Source organism: Vulpes vulpes, chromosome 13 (assembly GCF_048418805.1).
Source record: "Vulpes vulpes isolate BD-2025 chromosome 13, VulVul3, whole genome shotgun sequence".
Classification (NCBI taxonomy): Eukaryota; Metazoa; Chordata; class Mammalia; order Carnivora; family Canidae; genus Vulpes; species Vulpes vulpes.
The window spans coordinates 158519743-158543181 of record NC_132792.1 but is presented as its reverse complement, the minus strand read 5'-3'; the positions used below and the strand labels follow the sequence as shown (position 1 = coordinate 158543181).

At 61.1% G+C, this 23439-nt stretch overlaps 2 protein-coding genes and 1 long non-coding RNA gene across 4 annotated transcripts; 2 read left to right on the top strand and 1 right to left on the bottom strand.

The window, feature by feature from the left end:
• Positions 1-623: 623 nt before the first annotated feature.
• LOC140595022 (uncharacterized) lies at positions 624-7094 on the bottom strand. 2 transcript variants are annotated; one of them, XR_011996422.1, is made up of 3 exons: positions 6638-7094; positions 4449-4513; positions 624-1106 (listed from the first exon to the last, which is right to left on the bottom strand). It is a non-coding gene; the product is annotated as an uncharacterized lncRNA (long non-coding RNA). The 2 variants fall into 2 exon arrangements; XR_011996423.1 differs by lacking the exon at positions 624-1106 and adding an exon at positions 2416-2456.
• A 3288-nt stretch (positions 7095-10382) lies between these two features.
• LOC112934542 (uncharacterized) lies at positions 10383-16052 on the top strand. The gene is made up of 2 exons (XM_072733465.1): positions 10383-10661; positions 10883-16052. The coding sequence occupies exon 2, from the start codon at positions 11044-11046 to the stop codon at positions 11698-11700; it is 657 nt and encodes a 218-aa protein (XP_072589566.1). The 5' UTR covers positions 10383-10661; positions 10883-11043; the 3' UTR covers positions 11701-16052.
• On the top strand, positions 12328-22025 carry TNNI1 (troponin I1, slow skeletal type). The gene is made up of 8 exons (XM_072733747.1): positions 12328-12381; positions 15176-15269; positions 16853-17019; positions 17539-17670; positions 18249-18338; positions 19801-19977; positions 20795-20904; positions 21726-22025. The coding sequence occupies exons 1-7, from the start codon at positions 12328-12330 to the stop codon at positions 20900-20902; spliced, it is 822 nt and encodes a 273-aa protein (XP_072589848.1). The 3' UTR covers positions 20903-20904; positions 21726-22025.
• Positions 22026-23439: the final 1414 nt, after the last annotated feature.

The window sequence follows — 23439 nt, the reverse complement described above, 5'->3', positions numbered from 1 at the left end:
TAGGTCATAGCCATCAATATTTACCTTATTAGAGGGGCGCCTGGGTGGCTCAGTCAGTAAAGTGTCTGTCTTGGGCTCAGGTCATGATCCCGGGTCCTGGGATTGAGCCCCAAGTGGGGCTCCCTGCTCAGCAGAGAGTCTGCTTCTCCTCTGCCTGTTGCTCCCCCTGCTTGTGCTCTTTGGCTCTCCCTCTCTCAAATAAGTTAAATCTTTAAAAAAGATATTTACCTTATTAGAAATTAAAACAAGAAGTTTTAAAATACTGATTTAAAAAAATAATAATAATAAAAAATAAAAAATAAAAAAATAATAAAATAAAATACGGATCAATCCATTTAATAATTATAACAATATCCCACCTCACATGTTAATAGAAATAAAATATTTCAGTAAATCCTATAAACAAAAATAATGTAAATGAAACGAATGGTCACTATCTGTTTTAAACAAAACGTCTTATAATAAAATTACAAAATAAAACTACCTAAGAAGAGTGACTTATTCTACGTTTTTATAAATCCTTTCCACGTTTGGCTTAATAGGAGACAGTGGCGTTCTCATACCTGCTTCTGCAGTCCATCTGTTATGATGTTTTGGTTGAAGTACATGAAAACATCCACATTTACAAAGGCGTGGTTAGGAGAGAGAGGAGCCTTTTCAGAGAACTGGGCATAGTCTTCTATATTAAAACTCACCAGGGGGAACACCTGGGTAGCTCAGTGGTTGAGCATCTGCCTTCGGCTCAGGGCCTGATCCCAGGGTCTGAGGATCGTGTCTCATATCAGGCTCCCTGCAGGGAGCCTGCTTTTCCCTCTGCCTGTGTCTCTGCCTCTCTCTCTGGGACTCTCATGAATAAATAAAATACACACAAAAAATTAAAAAACAAACAAAAAAAACTCACCAGGGGCGCTGGGGCGGAGCAGTCGGTTGAGCATCTGACTCTTGGTTTCAGCTCTGGTCGTGATCCTGGGCTTGTGGCCTCTGCGTCTTGGGATCGAGCCCCAAGACAGGCTCTGTGCTCAGCGCCTCACCGGCTTCAGCTTCTCTCTCTCTCTCTCCCTTTGCTCCCCCGCACTGTGCTCTCTCTCTAAAATATATGAATGAATCTTAAAAAAAAAAAAAAAAAAATCAACAACTCACCAAGAGGTTTTTTTTTTTTAAAGGTCAGCTACCATATGGAATCTGAAAGCACCTAATAGTGTTCATAGTCTGTTACATTGAAATCCAATGTTTCATGTAGCACCTTTTAAAGATTTGTATTTATTTATTTGAGGGAGAGACAGTGTATCCAAGTGGGAGGAAGGGCAGGGGGAGAAAACCTTCCAGCAGAGCCCCATCCACGCTCGGTCCCAGGACCCTGAGGTCATGACCTGAGCTGGAACCAAGAGTCCGACACCCCACCGACGGAGCCCCCCAGGTGCCCTCATGTACTGAATGGATCTTTTGCCCACGTGTGGTTTTGTAGCCCTCTGCGTTGGGCATTTGGAAAATATTGGAACTCTGGCTCATGCGTATCTTCCCAACGTGGACACACTTATACGTGGTACGATGATTTTTAAAGGTCGCAGTCTTTCGTATCAGTGCTGATCTCATCCGAAAAGTCTGCATATTTGGGAAACTCTCGAGTCCACAAAGGCGGATACACATTTTGCCAGATTTGGACTTTCCCTTGAAAGCTTGAATTTTATAACTAACAACAAATAATACACGTAGCTGTTTTCTCTGCAGCGACAGTCCCATTTCTTTCATTTTCGAGAAAATTATCCACCAATGCGCAGGTCCAACTAACTGTAGTTTCTCACTTAGCTGTTCTATCGAGTAAAGGTGACACGCCGTGACAAGAGCAGCCGGAAGCGCTGCACTGCATCCCACTTTGGTGTACGGCTGATGAGCAGGATGTACACGAACCATACTGGGTAGGACACAATGAGCACCTCCTCCTGTTTCATCGCAAGTGAATAGAGCTGGCCTTTCCCCGTGAGCGGACGGCGGGAAGCACACAGTGACCACTAGCGGCGCTTGTTTGGTGCCACTGCCTGATTCCTGTTTTGGCATCAGCAGCTCTCGCCACCATTGTCTTTGCACCATTGGTTCAAATACCAACGTGATGAAAAAGGAAAAGTGACGTGGAGCCAAGAGTCAGCAGACCGCCCCGGAGAAGCACAGCCGCGGACAAGCACAGGGCGGCCGTGATGGGGGAGGGATGGTCTGTCTTGTAAGGCCCGACCTCACCTCCACCTCCGGCTTGGTCTGGGAGGATGAGTGTCACCCCACCCCCGGGGGTCCCAACCTCTGCTCCAGGGCCTTCCACCTGGGTGCACAGTACTGTTTCCCCTGCTGGACGGCACCGAGCAAGTCCAGGGCGGGGCTGTGGGTTATGAAGCCTCCTGTAGGTGAGACCTCGGATGAGGAGAGAGGGGACGGGTGCAGTTGTGAGCTGGCCTCTGGCTGGGAGTCTGCAATGGGGAGGACACAAACGAGGGCATGGCCTTCCTTGCACAGGCAGGAGCGCCACAGCTCCCCCCAACCCCTCTGTGCCCCAGTGTGAAAAGGGGTGGGGGGCACCCACGGAAGCTCTGCCCTCAGAAAGAGATTCCCTCAGCCTTGGGGTTTTGGGGAGCCTGGCTCGGGTCTTTTTTTTTTTAAGGTTGTATTTATTTATTTGAGAAAGGGCGCGAGAGCAAGCATGAGTGGCTGGAGAGGGCGAAGCAGACCCCCCGCTGAGCAGGGAGCCAGGTGCAGGGATGCAGGACTCCACCCATCGCAGGACCCCGAGATCAGGACCTGAGCGGGAGGTGGACACTTAATGGACTGAGCCCTGGCGGGGACTTAGGGGAACTTCCCTCTGATGGGAAGGCCCCCTCCACATCAATTCCTCCCCAGGATTCCTGAGACACAGCCGTGGCCTGGGGGGCAGGTGTGAGGGAGGGTGAGGAACGGGGGCTGGAGTCTGCAGATGAGGGTTTGGAGCGAACGGAGAGGGGAGGAGGACCCGGCAGGGCCCTAGGTGTCCACCAGGCGTCCCGGCGGGGCCCTTTGTGGGGGCCTCTGCCCCTGACGTCCTGGCCCAGCCTGGACCAGGGGTGAGGAGGTGGTCATAGTCCCGGGTGACCTCTGGGAGGCTAAGTTTACCATCAACAAAGGCACAGCTGTCCCGCTGTTGTTTCTATGTCTGTGTGAGCACATTGTTGGAGGGGACAGCAGGTCATCACCTGTGTCAAGGTCAGTGAGTGGCTGTGGCTGCTTCTCCCAGGGGAGGGAGCCCAGACCGCTGGGTGCCAAGAACTCGAACGAGGAGGCTTCCCAGAAGCTCTTGACCTGCTCCCTTAGCCACGAGCACTCTAATGTCACTTCAAGACCCCAGGGAACAAGGAAAGACTCTCCAAGCCCTGGGGGCCAATTTCCTGCACTGTCTTTGGTCATAAGGCTCCTCTGTGTGTGTGTGTGTGTGTGTGTGTTTTAAGATTTTATTTATTTATTCATGAGACACCCAGAGAGAGAGGCAGAGACACAGGCAGGGGGAGAGGCAGGCTCCCAGCAGGGAGCCCGACGTGGGACTTGATCCTGGGACCCCGGGGTCATGTCCTGAGCCCAAGGCAGATGCCCGACCACCCATCTTTGGGGCCCCCCGAGGCATCTCTCCCCTTCACTGAGCACTTATTGAGCACCTACTATGTGCCAGCCGCTGTGCTGGGCACTGAGGATACAAAAATGAATAAGACATGGTGTCAACATTCAAGTTTGTCCAGAATGTGACTTGAACTTCGTGGGTTAAATGCGGGGAAAGAGCGACACACGGAGGCTGTGGAGCCTGGACGAGCGCTCCTAACGCGGTCTGGGGTGGTCAGGGCAGGCTTCCTGGAGGAGCCAGTGTGCTGCTGAGACCCGGAGGAGGGTAGGTGCGGTGGGCCTGGGGTGGAGTGAGAGAGAAAGGCCTTCCCGGAAGCCTCTGCAGCTCCCTGTGGCCAGAGCTAAGGGGGTGTGGAAGCCAGGGAAGCTTCCAGAGAGATCCCAAAAGGCATGTAACTTGATCCCAGGGTTTGCATTTCATCCTGAGGGTGGTGATGGGGGACAGGGGAAGTGAGGGGACTGAGGAAGATGGTTCAGGAGGCAGGGGCATCCTGGAGGGGCTGCAGCCAAGCCAGCCACACGCGGTGGCCCAACGGCAGCGGCAGGTTGGGGACCCCGAGCGGGGAGCCACCGATCTCCACGCACGTGGTCACGCGGAGCGGAGAGGACAGGAGTGGTGCATGCCCCGGGGACTTGGGGTGGGCTTAGGTGGTGGCTGTGCCATTTCCTGTGATGTGAAGAACAGACGGAGGCGCCCAGGTGGGGCTCAGGGTGCGACCGCGGTGTGAGGCCGCGCTGGCAGGCGGCTGGACGCCCACGCAGGAGACGCACCCTGGCACCACGCCGGGCAGCAGGCTGGGGCGCCGCCGCTCACTCACCTTCCCGCTCGCCCTGGGACTGAGCGCAGCCCTCTGGCCAGGAAGAGGATAATGCCTTCCGCAGCCTGGGAAGAAGGAAGGGGGAAAGGGTGGGAGGGACCGCGACATGGGACACTCGAGTCCAGGTGCGTGAGCCTGGCTGCCGCCCCGGGCGCTGTCGGGGGGTCTGAGGCTCATCGTGCAAACCGCAGGGCCTGGGGCAGGGCCTGGGACCCAGGGGCCCCCGCCGGCTGTGTGGGGAGACCTCCCCAGTCCCCGAGTCCCCTGGGTCTGGAGCCGGAGGGGAAGAAGGCAACGGTGGGAGGCCGGCGGGCCAGGCTCTGCAGAGGGCAGGGCCGTCGCAGGTCGCAGGTCGGGTCAAGCCACCAAGAGGTGTGTCTGTCCAGAGTGAGGGCCTTTCCTTTTATAAAGATTTTATTTATTTGAGAGCGAGACAGCGCGTGCACACTAGCGGCGGGGGCTGGGGGGGAGCACAAGCAGGGAGAGCAGCGGGGGGGGGGGGGGAGCAGGCTCCCCGAGGAGCAGGGCCTGGATGTGGGGCTGGATCCCAGGACCCCGATCCTGACCCGAGCCTCAGGCCGACTCTGCCCACTGAGCCCCCAGGCACCCCAGAGCGAGTCTCCCGCACCCTCCCGGAGCCGCAGGATGGGCGCCCGAGCGTGAGTCACGGCCGCACATCTCCAGGTCTGGGCGCTGCCTGAGGAGCCGGGACACGCGGCCACCTGGGACGCTGACGCACCCCGAGGGCAAGCAGCAGGTGGGCGCGGAGGCCTGCTCCTCGGTCACTGGGACCCTTCCCCTGCCCCCCCCCCCCGACTTTCCCAGTGGGGAGGGAAGGCTGCACACCTGGGGAGAGGTGGAGCAAGGGCTAGAAAGAATGAGCCACGCAGGCAGGCAGACCTGGGCAACACAGGGATGTGGAGTCTGGGAAGGCTTCCGAGAGGAGGTGGCTTCCCGCGGGGACTCCCTCGGAGCCACAGTGGAAGAGAGTAACTGTTTCTGCTTCAAAGGCGGCCAGCGAAGGTGCAGGGGTGGAAACCCGGGGGATCTTGGGGGGGGCTGGACCTCCCAGGGCTAGGGCAGAGGGGCAGGCAAGCTGGGAACTGGGTGGACAGGCCGGGCTGCAGACCTGCGGTACCCTGGGGCGGGGGGGAGAGGGGAGGCGGCGACGTGGGGGACACAGCTGCCCCCCCTCCCCCGGCTCCAGGCTTGCTCACCGGCCACACGCCACCCGGAAAATAATTTGTTTGAGCTTTGCCCCCTCACCCTCCAAGCTCTGTCCCCCACCTCCCCTCCTGCTCCGTGGAGTCAGCCCCCAACCCCACCTGCTCATCTCGGGATTTCTGGAGAAGCAGCCTGTTTTCCAGGGACCCGCAGAGGCCAGGGGTGAACAGCACAGAGGAGGTCTGGACGGGGGTGATGGTGGCCTTTGGTCCCCGTCCTCCATTATAGCCCTGGGCTGGCGGGGGAGCTGAGCACATGGCTGAAGAGGACTCAGGGTGGGCATGGCTGGGCCGGGGGAGGAGGGAGGACCCAGGAGGTGTGCGCGGGGTGTGGGAGGCCGTCGGGGGCATGGGAGCCCGTTGGGGGTGTGCACGGGGCGTGGGAGGCCGTCGGGGGTGTGCATGGGTGGCAGCGAGGGCTCGGAGCTTTGACGGAGGGAGTGTGAGCAACGCTGCTGTTGAAGGGATGGAGGCAGCCCTGTCTGCCGTCCTTGGGAGCCTGCGGAGCTCCCCCTACCTTGCTGCCCCTGCTTCCAGCCCAAGGGCTGCCCCCCTCACCCGCCGCAACTGGGCCTCCCTGAAGGGGCAGGGGGAGGGGGCCTCCCTGTCGTGGGGCATCGGCCCGAGATACCGGTGGATGCCGACCGTGGCTACGCAGCCCTCACTGGTAGGTAGGTAGAGACGAGCTGATCAGAGCATCACTTGCAGGCTTTGAGGTTGTCAGGGAGTCTGTGGGGCCTTGGGGCCTGAGCGTGGTCCAGCCTACACCCTGGTGCGCTCCCCGCGGATAAGCTCGGCCCCTGTTCAGGGAGCACTCGGGAGCACCCGCTCGGGGCCGGCAGGGGTGGAGCTGGCTGAGGAGCTGAGGCCTGCCCCGTCCCTGCGGTGGGATCTGGGGGGCGTTGCTTAATCAGCTGGTTGCCCCGGGTTCCTGGTCGCTAAAGTGGGGTTAATGAGAAGACCTACCTCGGGATGCTGCGCTGGCGCCTCGGGAATACGCTGGGAGCTGAGGCTGGCGGAGCTCCGGCATCGTGCGGGCGTCGGCGGGGCCTCCAGGTGCGGTCCCTCGCTCGGCCTCCCAGCCGCCCCTGCAGAAGGAGAAGTAGAGGCTGGGAAGGGGGAAGCGCCCAAGTCAGGGAGGCGAGTGTGCAGGGCCGTCCTGGGCCCGTCCCTGAGGCCACAGGCCCTGAGCGTGAGGCTGTCTGTGGCAGAGAATCGAAGGGTGGGGGCTTCGGGCTCCTGGGTCCTCGGGCTCCTGGGTCCTCCGGCTCCGGCCTCCTCTGCCCACAGCCCTGCCTCCTCCCAGAACTCAGCTCCTGGGAACCTGGCCCTGGCTCAACGATGGGCTTAAGATGGGCTGTGGGGGGGCCGGCTCCCCTGGGGTGCCGCGGCCTGGAAGGCGGGCGGAGCCTTGTCACTTGCTAATTTGGGCTCCTGGGCTCCGAGGATGCCAGGGCAGTGGGGCTGACAGGTGTCGCCACCACCACTGAGGGGACGAGGGGACGAGAGGATGGGCCCTGGCTCTACAACCCGCAGCCTTACAAGGCTTAGCTCCTCTGTCCAGACGCTTCCTTCCTCGCCCCGGGGCCTCCCGAGCCCTGCGACGCTGGGATCCGGTGGGACGGGAGGCTGGAAACCCCTCTGGCTTTTCTCCCGTCACCTCACCTACCCGAACTGCTCCCTCTTCCTGGATTGGCGCCTCCCTCCCCGCATCCGCCAAGTCCTCTCCTCCGGCAATTGTTCTGTCTGTTTTGCATTGAGCTGCAAAGTCTGGGGGATCTGAGGGGGCACAGACCGCTGCCGGCCCAGCCAAGGCTGCCCCAGACTCTCCCTGAACTTAAGGCTGCTCCAGACTCTCCCTGAACTTGAGAAGATGCTAAGGGGAAGCCATCCGCTTTGCCTCCGGCCCCCAGGATGCGGGGTCCCCGCGGAGGCCAGGCTCAGCCTCAGGTCGCCCGGCACCATCACCGTAAAGCCAGTTTCCAGATGAGGAAGCCCAGGTTCAGAGAGGACATTGCAGGCGGGTCAGCGGCAGCGACCCTCCGCTGAGGTCGGGCCTGGAAGGCGTGCAGAGGGTTAGGCTAGGGTAGGGGCAGGGGGAGGGGCGGGGGCGCCGAAGCTAGATTCCTGGGCTCGTGACAGGGCGAATGACCCTGCTGTCGGTGCAACATGACGAGGGCGCTGGGCTGGCCATTAGGAGGCCCCTTCTCTCTGGGCCCCAATTCCTCAAGGACACAGTGAGAGCGCTGGGCAGCCTCCCCGCCCTGACTCCAGGGAGGCCCTGGCTGGGTGACGTCCCGGTGAGCTCATCCCGGTGAGCTCACGGAGCGCCGCCCCCCCAGCAAGCGTGCAGCCTGACGCGTGGAGTCCTGGGGACCAGAAAGGTGTTACAGGGTGTATTAGTTTCCTACAGCTGCTGTAACAAATTGCCGCAACCCCAGTGATTGAAAATAACCAAAGTTGGGGTAGCCCTGGGGGCTCAGCGGTTTAGTGCCTGCCCTCAGCCCAGGGCCTGATTCTGGAGACCCGAGATCGAGTTCCGCGCTGGGCTTCCTGCAGGAGCCTGCTCCTCCCTCTGCCTGTGTCTCTGCCTCCATCTCTCTCTCTCTCTCTCTCTATCTCTCTCTCTCTCTGTCTCTCATGAATAAATAAATAAAATCTTTAAAACAACAACAACAAAAAAACCAAATAATCAAAGTCTATGATCTTACGGTCCTGGAGGGCAGAGGCCTAAAATCAGTCTCACTGGTCTAACAAAGTGTCGCGGCCCTGCTTCCCTCTTGAGGCTCTAAGGGGTGTGTGTGTCTTTTTCCTTGACTTTTCCAGCGTTTAGAGGCTGCCTGCATTCCTTCGCTCACAGTCACGTCCTCTGTCTTCCAAGCCAGCAGCACGGCATCTTCTTTCTTTTTTGATCTTTCTTGCATCATCGGGTGTCCTTCTGCTGACTCTGATCCTAATGCCTCCGTCTGACAAGGACCCATGTGGGTAGATTGGGCCCACGTGGATGATCCAGGATGATTCTCCGACTCACGTTCCTTAATTTCATCAGGTTTGCAAAGTACTTTTTGCCACATGAGGTGATGTTCTCATTCCTTCTCTTTAGGGCATGGGTGACTTTGGGGGCCATCATTCGGCCTACCGCAGGGAGCTCTGCTGGGGGTCCTGTGGGGCCTGAGGACTGTTTCTGGCTCTGTGTCTGGGGAGGGTCCCCGCTGGCCAGGTGAGGGTCTGTGCCAGACACGGGCTCAGAGCTCCAAGGGCAGCTGCTCCTGCTCCCCAGGAGGGGTGGCAGGTGGGTGACGTGGCCGCTGTGCAGATACGTGCTGAGAAGGGGGTGACAGTAAGCGAGGACGGCAGGAGAAAGGCTGCAGAAGCACCCTGGGCAGGGGCAGAAAGGGGCCCAGGGCCTGTCACCTCCAGTGGTGGCCCCTCAGCTACATGTGGGCAGCTTCCAGGCCGACATCGCCAGCCTTGCAGGTGGACTCCGGAGGCCCCTGCCTCCACGTGCAAAGGAAAACCGGGGCAGGTGCAAGGACACCAGGGCACGACAGTCCCATTTCTGAAGGCTGCTTGTCAACAGAGGCCCTAGAGATGCTGACGGGCCGTGGTGGATCTGAGAGTGGAGAGCTGCCCCGCATGGGGAGGTGGGATGGTGTCTATGGGGCCTGGGACGAGGGGTCCTGGCCCTGCTCTGTCCCGTTAGAGACTGAGGAAGGATGACACCCCAGGGCCCTGAGTCCGCAACTCATCGTGGTCCCTGCCGACCCTCGTTTGTTCTATTTGTAAATGTTTCCTTTGTTTTCCCTTTCCAGAAAGCAGCATAATCCGTGCAGAGAATTCATTTCCGGGGTGCATCTTGACGTGTTGTAAGAAAAGTTCTTATATAAATTATAAACGCGATGAGCCAATGTGGTAAACGCCAGTAGACTCATCCCGGCCTTCAAACCCCTTCTCTGACCTCCAGCTGCTGCTCCGCGGCTCATGCCTGCCCTTAATGTCCATCCCAGCCCCTCCACTCAGAGTCCCATGCCTCCCAGCCCTATAACTTCGCAGACCCCGTCCCCTCTCCCCGGCAGCCTTCCAGCATCGGGGCTTTCCCAAACAGACGTGACCCGAGCCGAATCAGAGCAGCCTCTGAACACAACCAGAATGGCAGGGCCTCTCACCCCTCTGGAGGCACCGCGGGTGGTCTCCTCAGGACACCCCGGCCCGCCAGCTCCCTCCTCCACCACCCTCCCTAACCTCCTGCTGCTCGTAGGCCTCTCGCTGGCCTCCAAGAGGGGTCAGTATCCTGCTTGTCCCGTCCCAGCCCGGGATCCTGGCCCAGGAGATGACCGACGATAATAGCCACAGGATTAACATAGCAGGCATTGTCTTTCTCTGACTATGGGGTGGGTATTATGTGTTCATCAACTGTCCTAAAAATACCCGGGAAACAGGTGCAGCCTCTACGGCTCCGGCCTCCCTGGATTCTGGCTGGAGACAGAGGGTAGGGCAGGGGAGAAGGTGGGCTAGCCTGAGTTCCAGGCCTGGGTGTGGGGTGCCCTTTGGGACCCGGGGGAGCCTAGATTCCCAGAATCCTACGTGGAGAAGGGAGCAGTGTCCACAGACCTCCAGGAGCATCAGGGTGGACTCAGCTTAACCCCTGGCATCAGCCTGCCACGCGGTTGACGTCACCCCCAAGCCCGGGCATCCTCCTAGGGCCCGTGTAGCAGAGCCACCCGAGAGCCCCCAAATCCAGTCCTGAGCCCTCTTAGGCTTTTGGGGCCTGAGCTCAGGGGCCTGATTTCCACATTTCCTTGGGAGAGACGTCGGTCAGCGAGGCAGCTCCCCTTCCCCGGCCCCTCCTGGTGCCCGCGGCCTCCCGGTGCCCCCCACCAGAACCCTGCACTCGGCCCCGGGCCCCCGCTGCTCAGTGCCTCGTCTGCTCTGGTGCCCGTCGTCCCCCTGCTTCGGCGCGCGTCCCCCCGGGCGGGTGCTGGTTTCCTCGGTGAGCGGCCTCCGTGTGCACAGGACGTGTGTGCTCCCGAGCCCGGGTGCATGTGTGTTCAGCGGGTGCCCGCTGTGTGTGCTGCGTGTGTGGGCTCGGGGGGAGGGGAGCGGAGGGGAGGGGAGGGGGGCAGGGGAGGGGCAGCGGCTCTGTTCTATTTTTACTGGCCAGTTGCCGCGGCCCGCAGTTTTCATAGCCTCCCCTCCGCCTGCCCCTCGCAGTCTGCGGTCCGCGGCGACACAGCCAGCCCAGCTCCCGGAGCTCCCAGAGGTACGTGTCACAGCCCCGGCCTTCGGCCTTCGAGTCGGGGCCGGCCCCGAGGGAGAAGCTGGAGGTGGCCGGGGCTTGGCGACGGAGCGAGACCTATACCCTGGCCTGGAGCATGGGCTGGCTGGTGGGACGGTCCCCAAACGCTCCGGCCTTCTGTCCTGGGCACGACATCTCTCCAGCCAGGCTGGCGGCAGGTGCCCACGGCCCATCGGAGGCTGAGAGCCAGGAGCCGAATTTCCCACCAGGGTGCTCCGAGGGCCCCAGGGTGGAGCCAGGCTGCCCAGCAGGTGTCTGGGGGGAGGGGCTGCAGGGGGGCAGGGGTGCGGCAGAGTCCGAGCCTGGCGGCGGCTGCTGCAAGTCCAGGACCAGCCTGGGCGGCGGCCGAAGTAGCAACGCCTGTGGCCGCAGCAGGTGCCCAGCTCTGTTGCACTCCGGGGCCCAGAGCTCCAGCCGCAGCTCCTGCGGGCGGAGGAAGCCGTCCTGCCCCTCTGTCCTGTGTCCTGGGGGGCCGTCCTCAGCACCCCCGCAGCCGCCTGAACAGCCGGGCGAGCAGGTGAGGGCAGGCTGCCAACCCCGCGCCAGGAGCCGCCCCGTCCGCAGCCCCGGCTCCGAGGAGTACAAGGTGGTTGGTGGGGCCCGGGGCCTCTGGAGGGAGGCAGGTGGGACCGCGCCTGGGCCCGGGCACCTTCTCCACGGGAACCACGGCTGGGCGCTGGGGCTGAGGCGGCACGGCCACCCCGTCGGGGCGACGGTCCCACGGGAGCTCTGAGATTCGGCTTTCCTGTGGAGCGAGGGGGCTCCGAGGGGGCTGCGGGAGCACCAGGCTTGCTCACGACCAGAGGACTGAGATGCCCTTGAACTGGGGTCCAAGGTCAGTTCCTGCCCCTGCACACACACACACATACACACACACACACGCTATCGCTCAGACACTTGTCCTTACACACAGACGCTCGTACGCCCAGCCTCGGTCTCCTAGTCTAGTTGATATTCTTGGTCCACCCCATGGGGCCTCGGGGAAGGGAAAGCCCAGCTCCAGTCCCCCCCGCCCCCGGCCACCCTTTGCCCCCTCCCTCCAGTGGTGGGTTTATGGACTTATCTCCTCACTGGCTACTCGCGGGGGAGGGGAGATGGAATGCTGCCCCGCCAACCTCACGTTTGCGCTATCTGCATCCCGACTTCTTATCAGGTTTCTGCTTGTCTTCCAGGGGACCTGTCAAGGGGTCCCGTCTGCTGGGTATCAGAGCACAGGGTGGGGACCCCTCGGCCTGGCGTTTGTCAGTGGGGCAGGCTGGGGGGCAGGCCCTGGCGCTTGGCAGGAGGCCTGGACTGGCCTGGACCGGCTGGGCCCCAGGCTGGTGACAGTGGGCTCTGAGGGAGGCGTGGACATGGCCAGATGCCCGCCAAGGCTGAGGCCATCCCCACTGGGCTGCGACCTGCTGCCCCCCGGGTACTGGCATTATGGGGGGGCCGCGATGATGGACAGAAGGACCTGGAGGTGTTTCTTCACCAGCTAGTGTTTCTTTTTGGACTTCCTCGCCAGTCTTCAGAGGAGTGGAGCCCTCAGAATAAACAGCTGGTGATAAAATCTAATTTCAGCCAAATATCTGGGGAATTTATGGATTGGATCCTACCTCTCCCTCTGTGCCCCAGGGTGACAGCTGAGACTCTGGGGTCATACTCCCTCCCCTCCTCCACCCCAGGAGGCCCAGAGGGCTTTCTGACGGGGTGGGGAGATGCAGGACAGGTGGCCAAGCCCCACTCACGGGCTGGGGGGAGCTTCCCGGGCATACAGGAGAGCATTGAGGCGGAGGTGGGAGGTGGCTCCAGAATGAAATCACCAGTAGCCGCTTTACAAGCGTCCTTGAGACTCTGCCCTCGCCGGGACCAAGCCAGGTTCTTGGAGCAAATTCCAACTCCTGACCTGCGGTGCCCCATGCCCCCCGATGCGTACACACTGGCCTCCCCTATCCTTCACTGTGGGACCCAGCTGGGATTCCTGTCCCGCCTCGCCCACCTGCTCCCACCCGAGTTATCCTTCTCCTTCCCCCGATCTTTTGCACAGTCCCTGCCCTCTACGGGAACGCTCTTGGTCCAGGCCCCGCAGGACGCTGAGCTGGGTCTGGCTTTGGAGTCGCCCTCTGTGCCGCCTCAAAGGACCCCCTTCTTGGCCTGGGTCCTCCAACTGTCGGGACTAAAGGGAGCCCCAGTACAACCCCCGTCGGGGGCCTTCACAGTGCTCCACGGCCAGGGGCCTCCGCAGAGGCCCACAGGGCTCCTATGTCCCCCCTTCAGCCTGTGCCGTTTGCTCTTATTGCTGGAATTTGTTTTGCTTCCAATTAGAATTTGGTTTGAACAAAGGGGTGAAGAGCTTTTTTTTTAAGTGGACAATTTGTCTAACCCCGATTCTTGCAGAGGAGAGCTGGCCTGGAGCGGGTCAGGATAAAGATGGGCGTAGAAGGCAGGATTTGGTAGGGCCTCTCACCGCCCTACCCAGGGGTGCCAGTCACACTGCCGGGCCTGGGCACGGCACCCCGGACACCAGGACATGGCCCAGCGTGTGCACGGCGCCCCCTGGAGTTGTGCCAGGTGGCACTTACCTGTGCTCCATCTTGGCTCTGCGCCATCCACCTTTCAGTTGGTCTCCCCCCTGGGGACTTCGGTGACCACCCTCAGCCCCAGGACTGAGCCCCTCTGAACGCGGCATGGTGTTTAGGGCACCACGACCTCAGTTTTCAGACAGATTTCTGTGGATTCCATTCTGTTCCGCGGGGGTTGGCAAACGTTTCTGGAAAGGGCTTGATAGTAGATATTTTAGGTTTTGCAGGCCACGCAATGTTCTGTTGCATATTCTTTATTTTACAACCCTTTCAGCTTTTTAAAAAGAGGCGGGAGGCAGGAGGGTTGGGTGGGGGTGGGGGTGGGGGTGGGGGACGGCAGATTTGGCCTGGGGGCCGTGGTTTGCAGACCCCCCCCCCCCGCCCCGCCTACATACCTGTCCAACAGAGCTCCTTTAGGTTCTTATATCCATTGCTTCTTTGCTTTGTAAGATTGCTCTCTCTCTCTCTCTCTCTCTCTCTCTCTCTCTCTCTCTCTCTCGTGAGCGAATGAGTGAATGAAGGAAAACAAAGAACCAATGGACAAGTGCTTATCCCATCCTCACCTGTTGGAATCCATTCCCCGAGAATCCTTCTTCCTGCTGTCCGGCTGGCCCGGGCTGGCGCAGCCCCAGGGCCCAGCTGGGGCGGGGGTGGGGGGGGGCAGGCCTTCCACCTTTCCCACCTTGATGATTGCTTTGTGCCTCCAGGTGCTGCCCCACCGCCACCATGCCTGAAGTGTAAGTAGCGCTGCCCCCGCCCCGTCTCTAGGCCGGCCAAGCCCTTTGCCGCAGATTTTGGCCCGGGGGGGAGGCACCTTCCGCTCGGCCCCCAGGAAGCCAGGTTCTAGAACAGGAACAGTCCTGAGCCACCACGTGTCCTAGACTTTGAGCAGAACCCACGTCCAGGTTGCCTGGGGAAGACCTCTGGGTGTCTCTGGGCGGCTCAGGTGGCTTGCCCGTGCGCTGGGCCTCGATGTGACTTTGGCCCAGCAGATGAACGTGGCCTTGGGAATTTGCCCATGAGGCCAGGGTTGGAAGCTTTCACATGCTGGAACCCCGCGGTGAGGCTTCCCTGAGCCCCCCCCCCCCCACCAGCTGACGGGCCGCAGCTCCCCACAAGACCTCCAGTAGTCCCGAGGCCCCCTGGACTTTCATTCTGTCCTGCTGGCACTTCTTGGGCTGGCCCCCCTGCCCGATGCCTCATTCCCTTCTGCTGTGTGCCTGGCACCACCCCGCCCCTGCCCGAGCTCGTCTGCGTGGTTCTGCTGTTGCAAATGTGATACGAATTGCTCACGCTCTGTCTTTTGCTCTCTCCTGTCCTTCCTGTGATGGATCCCTAAAGCGAGGTAAGTGAGATCTGGGGTATGTCTTTCCTGGTTAGGTCTTCAGACTGGTGAAGGTGGGGTGAGCCGGGTGTGGGGGGGCTGTCCAGGGGCCGAGCAAATTTGCCAGAGAATAGAAATGTTGAGTGAAGACTCCGGGCAGGGGCTTCCGTGGGCACGGCCTCACCGGAAGGTCATCCGGGGTTAGGGCTACAGCACGGCGGTGTGACTCTGCTCCCTTGCTGAGCGCTGGGCACATTCCTCCTCATTTGCTCCGATCACTTGTCCAGCCTTGAGGGACCATCTGGGGGTTTTTCCTGCAGAGCCAATCCTGTGCCAAGCCAGAGCAACAAGGGATCATCACTGGGTTCTTCTACCCGCTGCCCAGTGACCAGACGTTGAGGGAGGAGCAAGGAGGTGTCCTCACACTCCCCTCAGGTCTTAGATAATTCTGACCCTATGACAACCCAGATTTATTCGGGTTACTGAGAGCGGAGCCTCTGCACCCCCCGGGGCTGAGGAGCTGCAGGGACAGGGCTGTGGACTCTGAACTGGCAAGGGTGGGAATTAGCAGCCGTGCTGGACGGGGACGGGCGCAGGGACTCCCAGTTACAATCGAACGCCCCACTTTTCCATAGTCCCGTGAATTTCTCAGTAGGAAAATGAGTTGCCACTGATGGGTAATCAGACAAGGTGGCCTCTGAGCTCACCGAGCGGTGAGGAAACGACGTTGCCACGGGTGGGCGTCGGGGCGTCCCCGGTGACAGCAGTGATTCCGGAGGCAGGCCGTTTCTCCCGCAAGCACGCTGGGCTGATGTGCCCGGACCTCCCTTTGGGAGGCGGAAGGACGAAGCAACCACCCTGAAGAGTCGGATTGGGAGTCCCACATTCCGAGCCTACAACATGAAGCCCATTCATTCCCCCCTTTCCTCCCTTAAAGGCCATTGGCTTCTGCTTTCACACTAGAGTAGCCACCGGGGCGAGGCCCCCGCACACCATGTCCCCGAGGTGGCCGCTCGCTGGCCGCCACCAAAGTGCCAGCTTTGGGTCCCAAAGAGCGACGGGTGCTCAGAAGGCCTCTCAGCCTCATGGGTGGGGGGGTGAGCACCTTCCCTATCCCCTCCCCTGAGGGGACACGGCTGCACCTGTCTAGTTGGCTGGAATATGTCGGGGATTTTTAATTAATTAATTTATTAATTTATTAATTTATTTATTCATTCATTCATTCATTCATATTTTATTTATTTATCTATTTATTTTGCCGGGGATTTTTTAGTAGGAAAAGAAAACAATGTTTTTCCCCCTTTTTTTAATTAAAAAATTATTATTTTTTAATTAGAGTGCAATTTGCCAACACATCACATAACACCCAGTGTTCCTCCTGCCACGTGTCCCTCTCAGTGCCCGTCACCCAGTCACCCCCACCCTCCGCCCACCTCCCCTTCCACCACCCCTTGTTCGTTTCTCAGAGTTAGGAGTCTCTCATGTTTTGTCATCCTCACTGATATTTCCACTCATTTTCGAGAGAAAACAATGTTTTTAAACCTGAGAAAGAGTAATATGGACGGTGTCGACGTTGAAAAAAAAAAAAAGAAAGTTGCGATGCCTAAAAGGATAAACTTCTTCGTGTATGAAATTCAGGGCTTCTGTGCAAGGCAGGTCACCCAGGTGCTGGCCCGACTGCCGGGCGCTAACCGTGCCTCCCAAAGTGTTTGCGCATCCGTGATGTCACATGATGTCATTCTGTGTGTAGGAACTCCGGGAACTGAGGACGGTGGGTGGCAGCAGCATCCTTGTTTATGGACCAGGAAGGGAGGTGCCCATAGAAGTCATGTGACCCACACAGGACACCCCCCCCCCCCCCCCCCCCCCCCCCCCCGCACTAGAACCCGGATTGAAAAGTGAGGGCCTCAGCCTCTAGGTCAAGGTCAAGGTCGCCGACTCCAGCAGCATCCCCCGAACTTGGGGGGGTAAATCACAAAGATGAGGGGCCCCTTGAGGGGACCCTGTGGCGAGGGTTCTGGGTAGTGATGGTGAACCAGGCGGGCACGCGTGCTGGCCTCCACCAGATTTCCAGGTGTGCAGCCTGTCCCTCACCACCCGTCTCTCCCCTTCTCACCCGCAGAGAAAGCCCAAGATCACAGCCTCCCGGAAACTCCTGCTGAAGGTGATGCCTTGTGCTGGCTCTGGGGGGACATCCAGGGGGAGACTTGGGGGGTGCGGAGCAGTCTGTGGGGGTGCGGAGGCTTGGGGGAAGGTGAAGAGGAAGGAGGCCACAGCAGGAGGAGGAAGGGGAGGAGGGGGAGGGGGAGGCAGAGGGAGGCTGGCCTCACCTGGAGCCAGGTGGTCAGTGAGGGGGAGCCTGAAGCTGGAGACCCGGCTCCTGCCCAGCTACCCGGGTGGAGGCAGTGACCAGCTTCAGGGGCCAATCCACTGGTGAAAGCCAGAGGGCCTTGCTTTATTTTGGCCACCCCCCCACCCCCCCCACCCTGCGACCGTCTCATCCGCTGGCTCCCGGGGCGGCCTGGCCTGGGCCTCAACCAGTACGACCAGTACAGGAACACGCTGCTTGTAGAGCCGGAGGCAAGGCCGGTGCCAGCCTGGGGTCCTCCTTGCCGCCTGCCTGATGCTGGGTGGGGACCCGAGGGCCCTGGGCCCCTGGCTCAGCTGGCTCTGTCCCGCCCAGAGCCTGATGCTGGCCAAGGCCAAGGAGTGCTGGGAGCAGGAGCACGAGGAGCGGGAGGCTGAGAAGGCCCGCTACCTGGCCGAGCGCATCCCCTCGCTGCAGACGCGCGGCCTGTCCCTCAGCGCCCTGCAGGTGAGTCTGCGGGGCTGACACCAGGGCCCCGGGGTAGGGGTGGGGTGGGGGGGAGCAGGAGCCTGTGCTAACAAGTGGCTCATCCCCATCTCAGGGCCCCTGGAGGCGGTGCTGGGGGATCCCATTTCACAAGGGCAGGAAGGGAGCCTCAGGACTTGTCTGTCCCTCCCCTTCCAAATCAGTTTTTAATGTCCGTAAAACCCGGATAACTGTTCAAGTGCCGCTGACTGTGGAGAAAAGAGACTGGAAGGAAATGCACCGAAATGTCACCAATGGTCACCTCCCCCTGGCGACATCACTCGTAGCCTGTATTTTATTCCTTTTGTTCAGTGCATAGCTTTCACACTTGCTACAATTCACTTATGTCATTTTTATTGCAAGAAAACTGTGCGAAGAAAACCGTGACATTTTGGGGAAGGGAAACAAAGGGCTTACCCGGGCGGGAGCTATCAGCAGCAGCCGTGCACCCCAGGGGTCCAGAATGCAGACCTTGCAAGGGGCTGGCCATGGAGGCAGGAAAGCGCTGCTGGTCCCTCCCCTCTTTCTGTCCTTGTCTGATCGACCTCTGCTTCCCCCAGGACCTGTGCCGGGACCTGCACGCCAAGGTGGAGGTGGTGGATGAGGAGAGATACGACATTGAGGCCAAATGCCTGCACAACACCAGGGAGGTGAGCTCGCCGGACAGGAGGGGCTGGCGCCGGCTGCGGCGGGGGCGCGGGGGCGCAGGGGGCCGTGGGGGGATCACGGCACGGATGCTGCCACCCGGGCTAGGACCCCGTCCTTCTGCAGGGTTTGGCAAGTGGCCACTTGGGAAGCTCTGGGTCCCCCACTCCAGCCCCCAGGGGCAGGAAGAGGATAATCACACAGCTGAGAAGCACGCACTTGCCCCCGGCTGACCCACGGGCTCCTCAGTCGCAGGGGAGCTGCCGCCCTTGTTCACCCACATACTCACGGGCTAGTGACAACTTCCCTTTGTCCCTGGCTTTCATGTCCTTGCCCCTTTGATCCTCCCTCCACGCCCGTCATCTGCACCTTACAAAGGAGGGCACTGGGGTTCAAAGACTGAGAACGTCGGTCCGGGTCACCCAGTGGTGGCTGCGGCCCCCGGTGTGGGCGTGGGCGTGGGGTGTTGGCTGCGGGGCGTGGGGTGTGCACTCTGTCCCCCTGCCGCTCGAGGGGGCTGTGCCTGGTACTTGTTCAAGCAGCAGGAGGGGGAGGGCGGATCAGAGAGCTCTTCCTTCCTTCCCCTTTCTCCAAGCACCGACAATGATTTGGGGCATCACCAATCTCCCCAGGATTCTGTCCAGAGATAGCACCCCGGAACTCCCCGCAGGGCCTAGCGCCTGGGGGCTCATCCGCGCTACTAGACCCACGCCCTCCGTGAACTGCCGTGTGGGCTCACGGGGAGGAACTAGCTAGAGGCAGGAATGGGGCCGTAGGACGGGGAGGAAGCAGCCCACACCCAGCCCCGGCTTCTGAACCGGACTTGTGCTGAGTTGGTGGAGCTGCCCGTCTATTCACGTGACCGTGACAGGGATGGCCATGGGCTCCATCTGTCCATTTACTCATTCGCTCATTTTTTTTTAAAGATTTTATTTATTCATGAGAGACACAGAGAGAGGCAGAGACACAGGCAGAGGGAGAAGCAGGCTCCCTGCAGGGAGCCCAATGCGGGACTCGATCCCAGGTCTCCAGGATCACACCTTGGGCTGAAGGTGGCTCTACACCGCTGAGCCCCCCGGGCTGCCCCATTCGTTCATTTTTAAAAAGATATTTATTCATTTGAGAGAGAGCTTGCGAGCGAGAGCGAGCGAGCACAAGCAGGGGGAGGGGCAGAGGGAGAGCAGGTTCCCCGCTGAGCAGGGAGCCCGACACCGGGCTCGATCCCAGGACCCCGGATCATGACCTGAGCCCCCCCCCGTCCCCTCCCCCGCGCCCCAACTCATTCATCAACGAGCACGTCTGGGTATTCCAGAAGTGAGGGGCGGGTCTGAGTGTCGCGGAGGGCCTGGCCGGGAAGCTGGCGAGGTCGGGGTGTAGCTTTGGCTGAACTCTAGAGGTCCGAGACCCTCAGGGAGGGGGCCCTCGGGTGCTCTCTGTCCACGGACCCTCGCTCCCCCTCACCTGCAGATTAAGGACCTGAAGCTGAAGGTGCTGGACCTCCGTGGGAAGTTCAAGCGCCCGCCGCTGCGCCGGGTCCGGGTCTCGGCTGACGCCATGCTCAGGGCCCTCCTGGGCTCGAAGCACAAGGTGTCCATGGACCTGCGGGCCAACCTGAAGTCCGTGAAGAAGGAGGACACAGAGAAGGTGAGGACTCCTCTCCTCAACCTTTCGGCCCTGTTACTCCGTCACATGGCCTCGGGCGGGAGCTCCCGCTGGCGGCCAGGCGGCCTGTTAGAACATTCTGGAGCTCTCTGGGAGGCCAGGGACGAAGTCTCGTGATTCTGTTTCGGGAGAAAGAAGACTCGCTCCCCTGCCTCAGGCTGCTCGCCACCCGAGGGGAAAGTAGGACGCAGAGGAAGCCCGAGCGAGCCACAAGGTAGAAAGTGTAGCCAGTGCGAGAGGATGCGGAGTTAGGGTGATGGGGCGACCAGGGTGACCCCCGTCTGTCCCCACGGGGGCGGAAAGACATCATGGTGGTCACAGGACACTGAGCACAGAAATTAGAGCACCGAGTTCAGTCGCTGATTCAGCAACAAATCCCTGGAACGGATGGGCCGGGCCGCGTGCTCAGAGGGTTGGGCTCAGAGGGCCCGTGCGGAGGCGCTGAGGCCGTGCGTGTGGACAACCCAAGGCTGCGAGTCCGCTGGTCAAAGGCAGAGCCGGCCAGGTCGGGAGGAGGCGGCCTGCTCAGAAGAGGTGGCCCTGAGCCGGCCCCGGGCCCGAGCAGGCGGTGGCGAGGGTCGGGAGGCCGGGGCGCCCAGCTGACACGCTCCCCTCTTCCCGTGCAGCCTCGGCCTCCCCGAGTCCCGCCCCCCCACGCGTCCTTGGGCCCCACCTGTGGGCAGGCGTGTCGGGATTTCCTCTTTTCCAAGAGGCTGACTTTGCATCAGCAAATTTCTCTTGTGATGGGGGGCCCAGCTGCCCTCTGGTCTCTGACGCGTGTTGGGGGGCCCGCCCGTAGGAACGCCCCGTGGAGGTGGGGGACTGGAGGAAGAACGTGGAGGCCATGTCCGGGATGGAGGGCCGGAAGAAGATGTTCGATGCCGCCAAGTCTCCGACCTCGCAGTAGAGGTAGCTAGAGACCAGCTCCCTTCTTGGGGGGCCCACCGGAATCCAACAGCTCCCGGGGGCTCCGGGACGATGGGCCCAGCGGGGGGCACTGAGGCGGCCCGCCCTGGCTCCAGCACCCCGACACCCTGGGCGCTCCCGGCTCCCCGTCCGCAGCACTGGGGGTCCAGCAGGGAGCGTTCTCCAAGGGCGTCCCGGTCCGGCCTATCGGTTCCACCTGCAAATGCTCCTGCTTCACCCTGGAGCGATTTGATCCCGACTGTGGGGTGGGGCCTGCCCCCGGGGTCCCTCCTGCAGGACCTTGGGAGCTGGGGTTGGACGAGCCCTGAGGGCCCTTCAGCTCTGACTTTTCGGAAAGTTGAAGCTTTTAAAAATACCTCCTGGCAAAGGACCCCAAACTCGGAGTCCCCGGGCCCCGGTAGGCGGTGGGGGGGTCCGTTCAGAGAAGACGAGACCACCCCCTCTCTGAGGAGAGAGAAAAGCAGCAAGTGTAGGGCGCAGAAAAGCCCCACTGTCGCTCCGGGGAGGTGCGAGCGGGTGACGGGGAGAGGGCCGAGCGCTGGCACCGCGGGCTTTCCGGAGCTTTCCTCTGAGGAAGCGATGGGCAGGCGCTAGCAGACGCAGGGCAAGGGCGCTGCAAGGCCGAGGGCACGGGGGCGGATTAGTGGGGGGCAGGGGCAGGGCTTCAGAAAGGGGAGCCGAGGGAGCCGGGCCTGGCTGAGAAGCTGGGGTTTCCTGGGAGCCCCCCGGCTGGCGGCGGCCCAGGCCCCGGGGCTGTGTCCTACCGGTTAAGCTGTAACCCGGCGTCTGCCTCTGTCCCACAGGCCGCCCTGCCGCCCCGCGCTCTGGGCTTCCGCGTCTCGCTCCTCCCTCCAGCCCGGCTCACCTGCCTCTCTGCACCCCACCCTGCCCCTCCGGAGCACCCCCTCCTGCCCTCGCCTGAAGACCTCGCCCCAGCGGGGTGTAGACGCCGGCGGGCTGCGGTGGAGCCAGGCTGAGGGGGAAGGGGTGTGAGAGCGCCTTCCCTCTGGCCCCGAGCTGCATCCCTCCACTGCTTCTCTGACCTGTAGTGCCCCCCACTCCGGGCATCCCAGCTTCTCCATTAAAATCCAGGCTCCTGGTCACCTCTGTCCCTCCGTGCTGGTCATGTCTGCACCGTGTGAGTGCTCAGAAGGGAGGGGGTCCGGAGGGAGGATGCGCCGGCTCCAGGCAGGAGCTCAGGGGCCCAAGGAGGTCTAGGGACTGGCAGCTGCCTGCCAAGGTCTCCCGGGCCCCTGCCGCCCAGTCCCAGTGACATCACCCCGTCACCACCCAGGATGCTCAGCCGACCCCAGGCCTAACCTCTGGAACGGCCCAGCCCTCCCAGCGACCCCAGCCATCAAGGTGGGCCTCTCTACGCAGAGCCCCTTGTCGCGCCTGCTGTCACAGTCCCCTTTCTCTGACAACCTGGACCACCGCTCCCTGGCAGCTGCTGGATGTTCCTGACTGTTCTAGACGTCCCTTCCGCCCCTCACCTGGTCCTCTGCCTCCCTGGCCCGGCCCCAGGGACACCTTGTGCTTGTGTGTCTGGCCACCAGGTGGCTCCTTTCCCCATCGCCGCTCCTGGGCTCACCCTCCTGACCCCTGCCCTCTCCACCTTCATTCACGCTCCCTCCTCCCAACCATTTTCTCCCCACACTGCTGGTCACATCCTCCATCCACTCGTCTCAAGGTGGGCCGGCCAGGGATCTGTCCTCTAGGTCAGGTCCTTGCTCCATCCCACTGATAATCTGGATCCAACGCCTGGGGAGGGCTGTGAGCCTGCTGGGGTGCAATGTGGGAAGGGGCAGCCGCCCTCCCTGCCTGCCCTCCCACAGGCCCCCCGGAGAGGCTCGGCGGGGCGGACACCGAAGTTCTGGCGGGGGAAGGGGGGGGGGGGAGGCAGCACCTGGCGACGCCGGAACTGAGCCTCCAAAACCGGGGCCCTTTGACTCTTTCACCCAGACGCTGGCCCCAGGAGGGGCTGGGCCCCCTGAGGAGTCCCCCATCCTCCCGCCCGAGTCCCTGGCCTGCCCTCTGCTCCCAGCGTATGACTGGCCATAAGCACCAGAAGCTGAGTACAAAGTGCAGTGCCAGCTGCTCCTTGGGGCAGCTGCTCGGGGTGGGAGAGCGACCTCGGGAGGGGCCGGGGGAGGCTTGCTCGGCCAGAGCTGACCCCGGACCTGATGCACGGAGAGCAGGGCCGGAGCGGGGCTTCCCCGGGGCCCAGAGCAGCTCCCGCTTATAGCACGTTGACCCCACACACCTTCACACTGAACCTTCACAACAGGGTACGATTCCTGGGGCGTCTGCCTTCAGCCTTCAGCCCAGGGCGTGATCCTGGATCCTGGATCGAGTCCCATGTCGGGCTCCCTGCATGGAGCCTCCTTCTCCTTCTACCAATGTCTCTGCCTCCCTCTCTGTGTCTCTCGGGAATAAATAAATAAAATCTTAAAAAAAAAAATAGAAAGAGTCCCCAAGCCGACTCCCTGCTGGGCTGAACATGAAGCCCCGATCTGG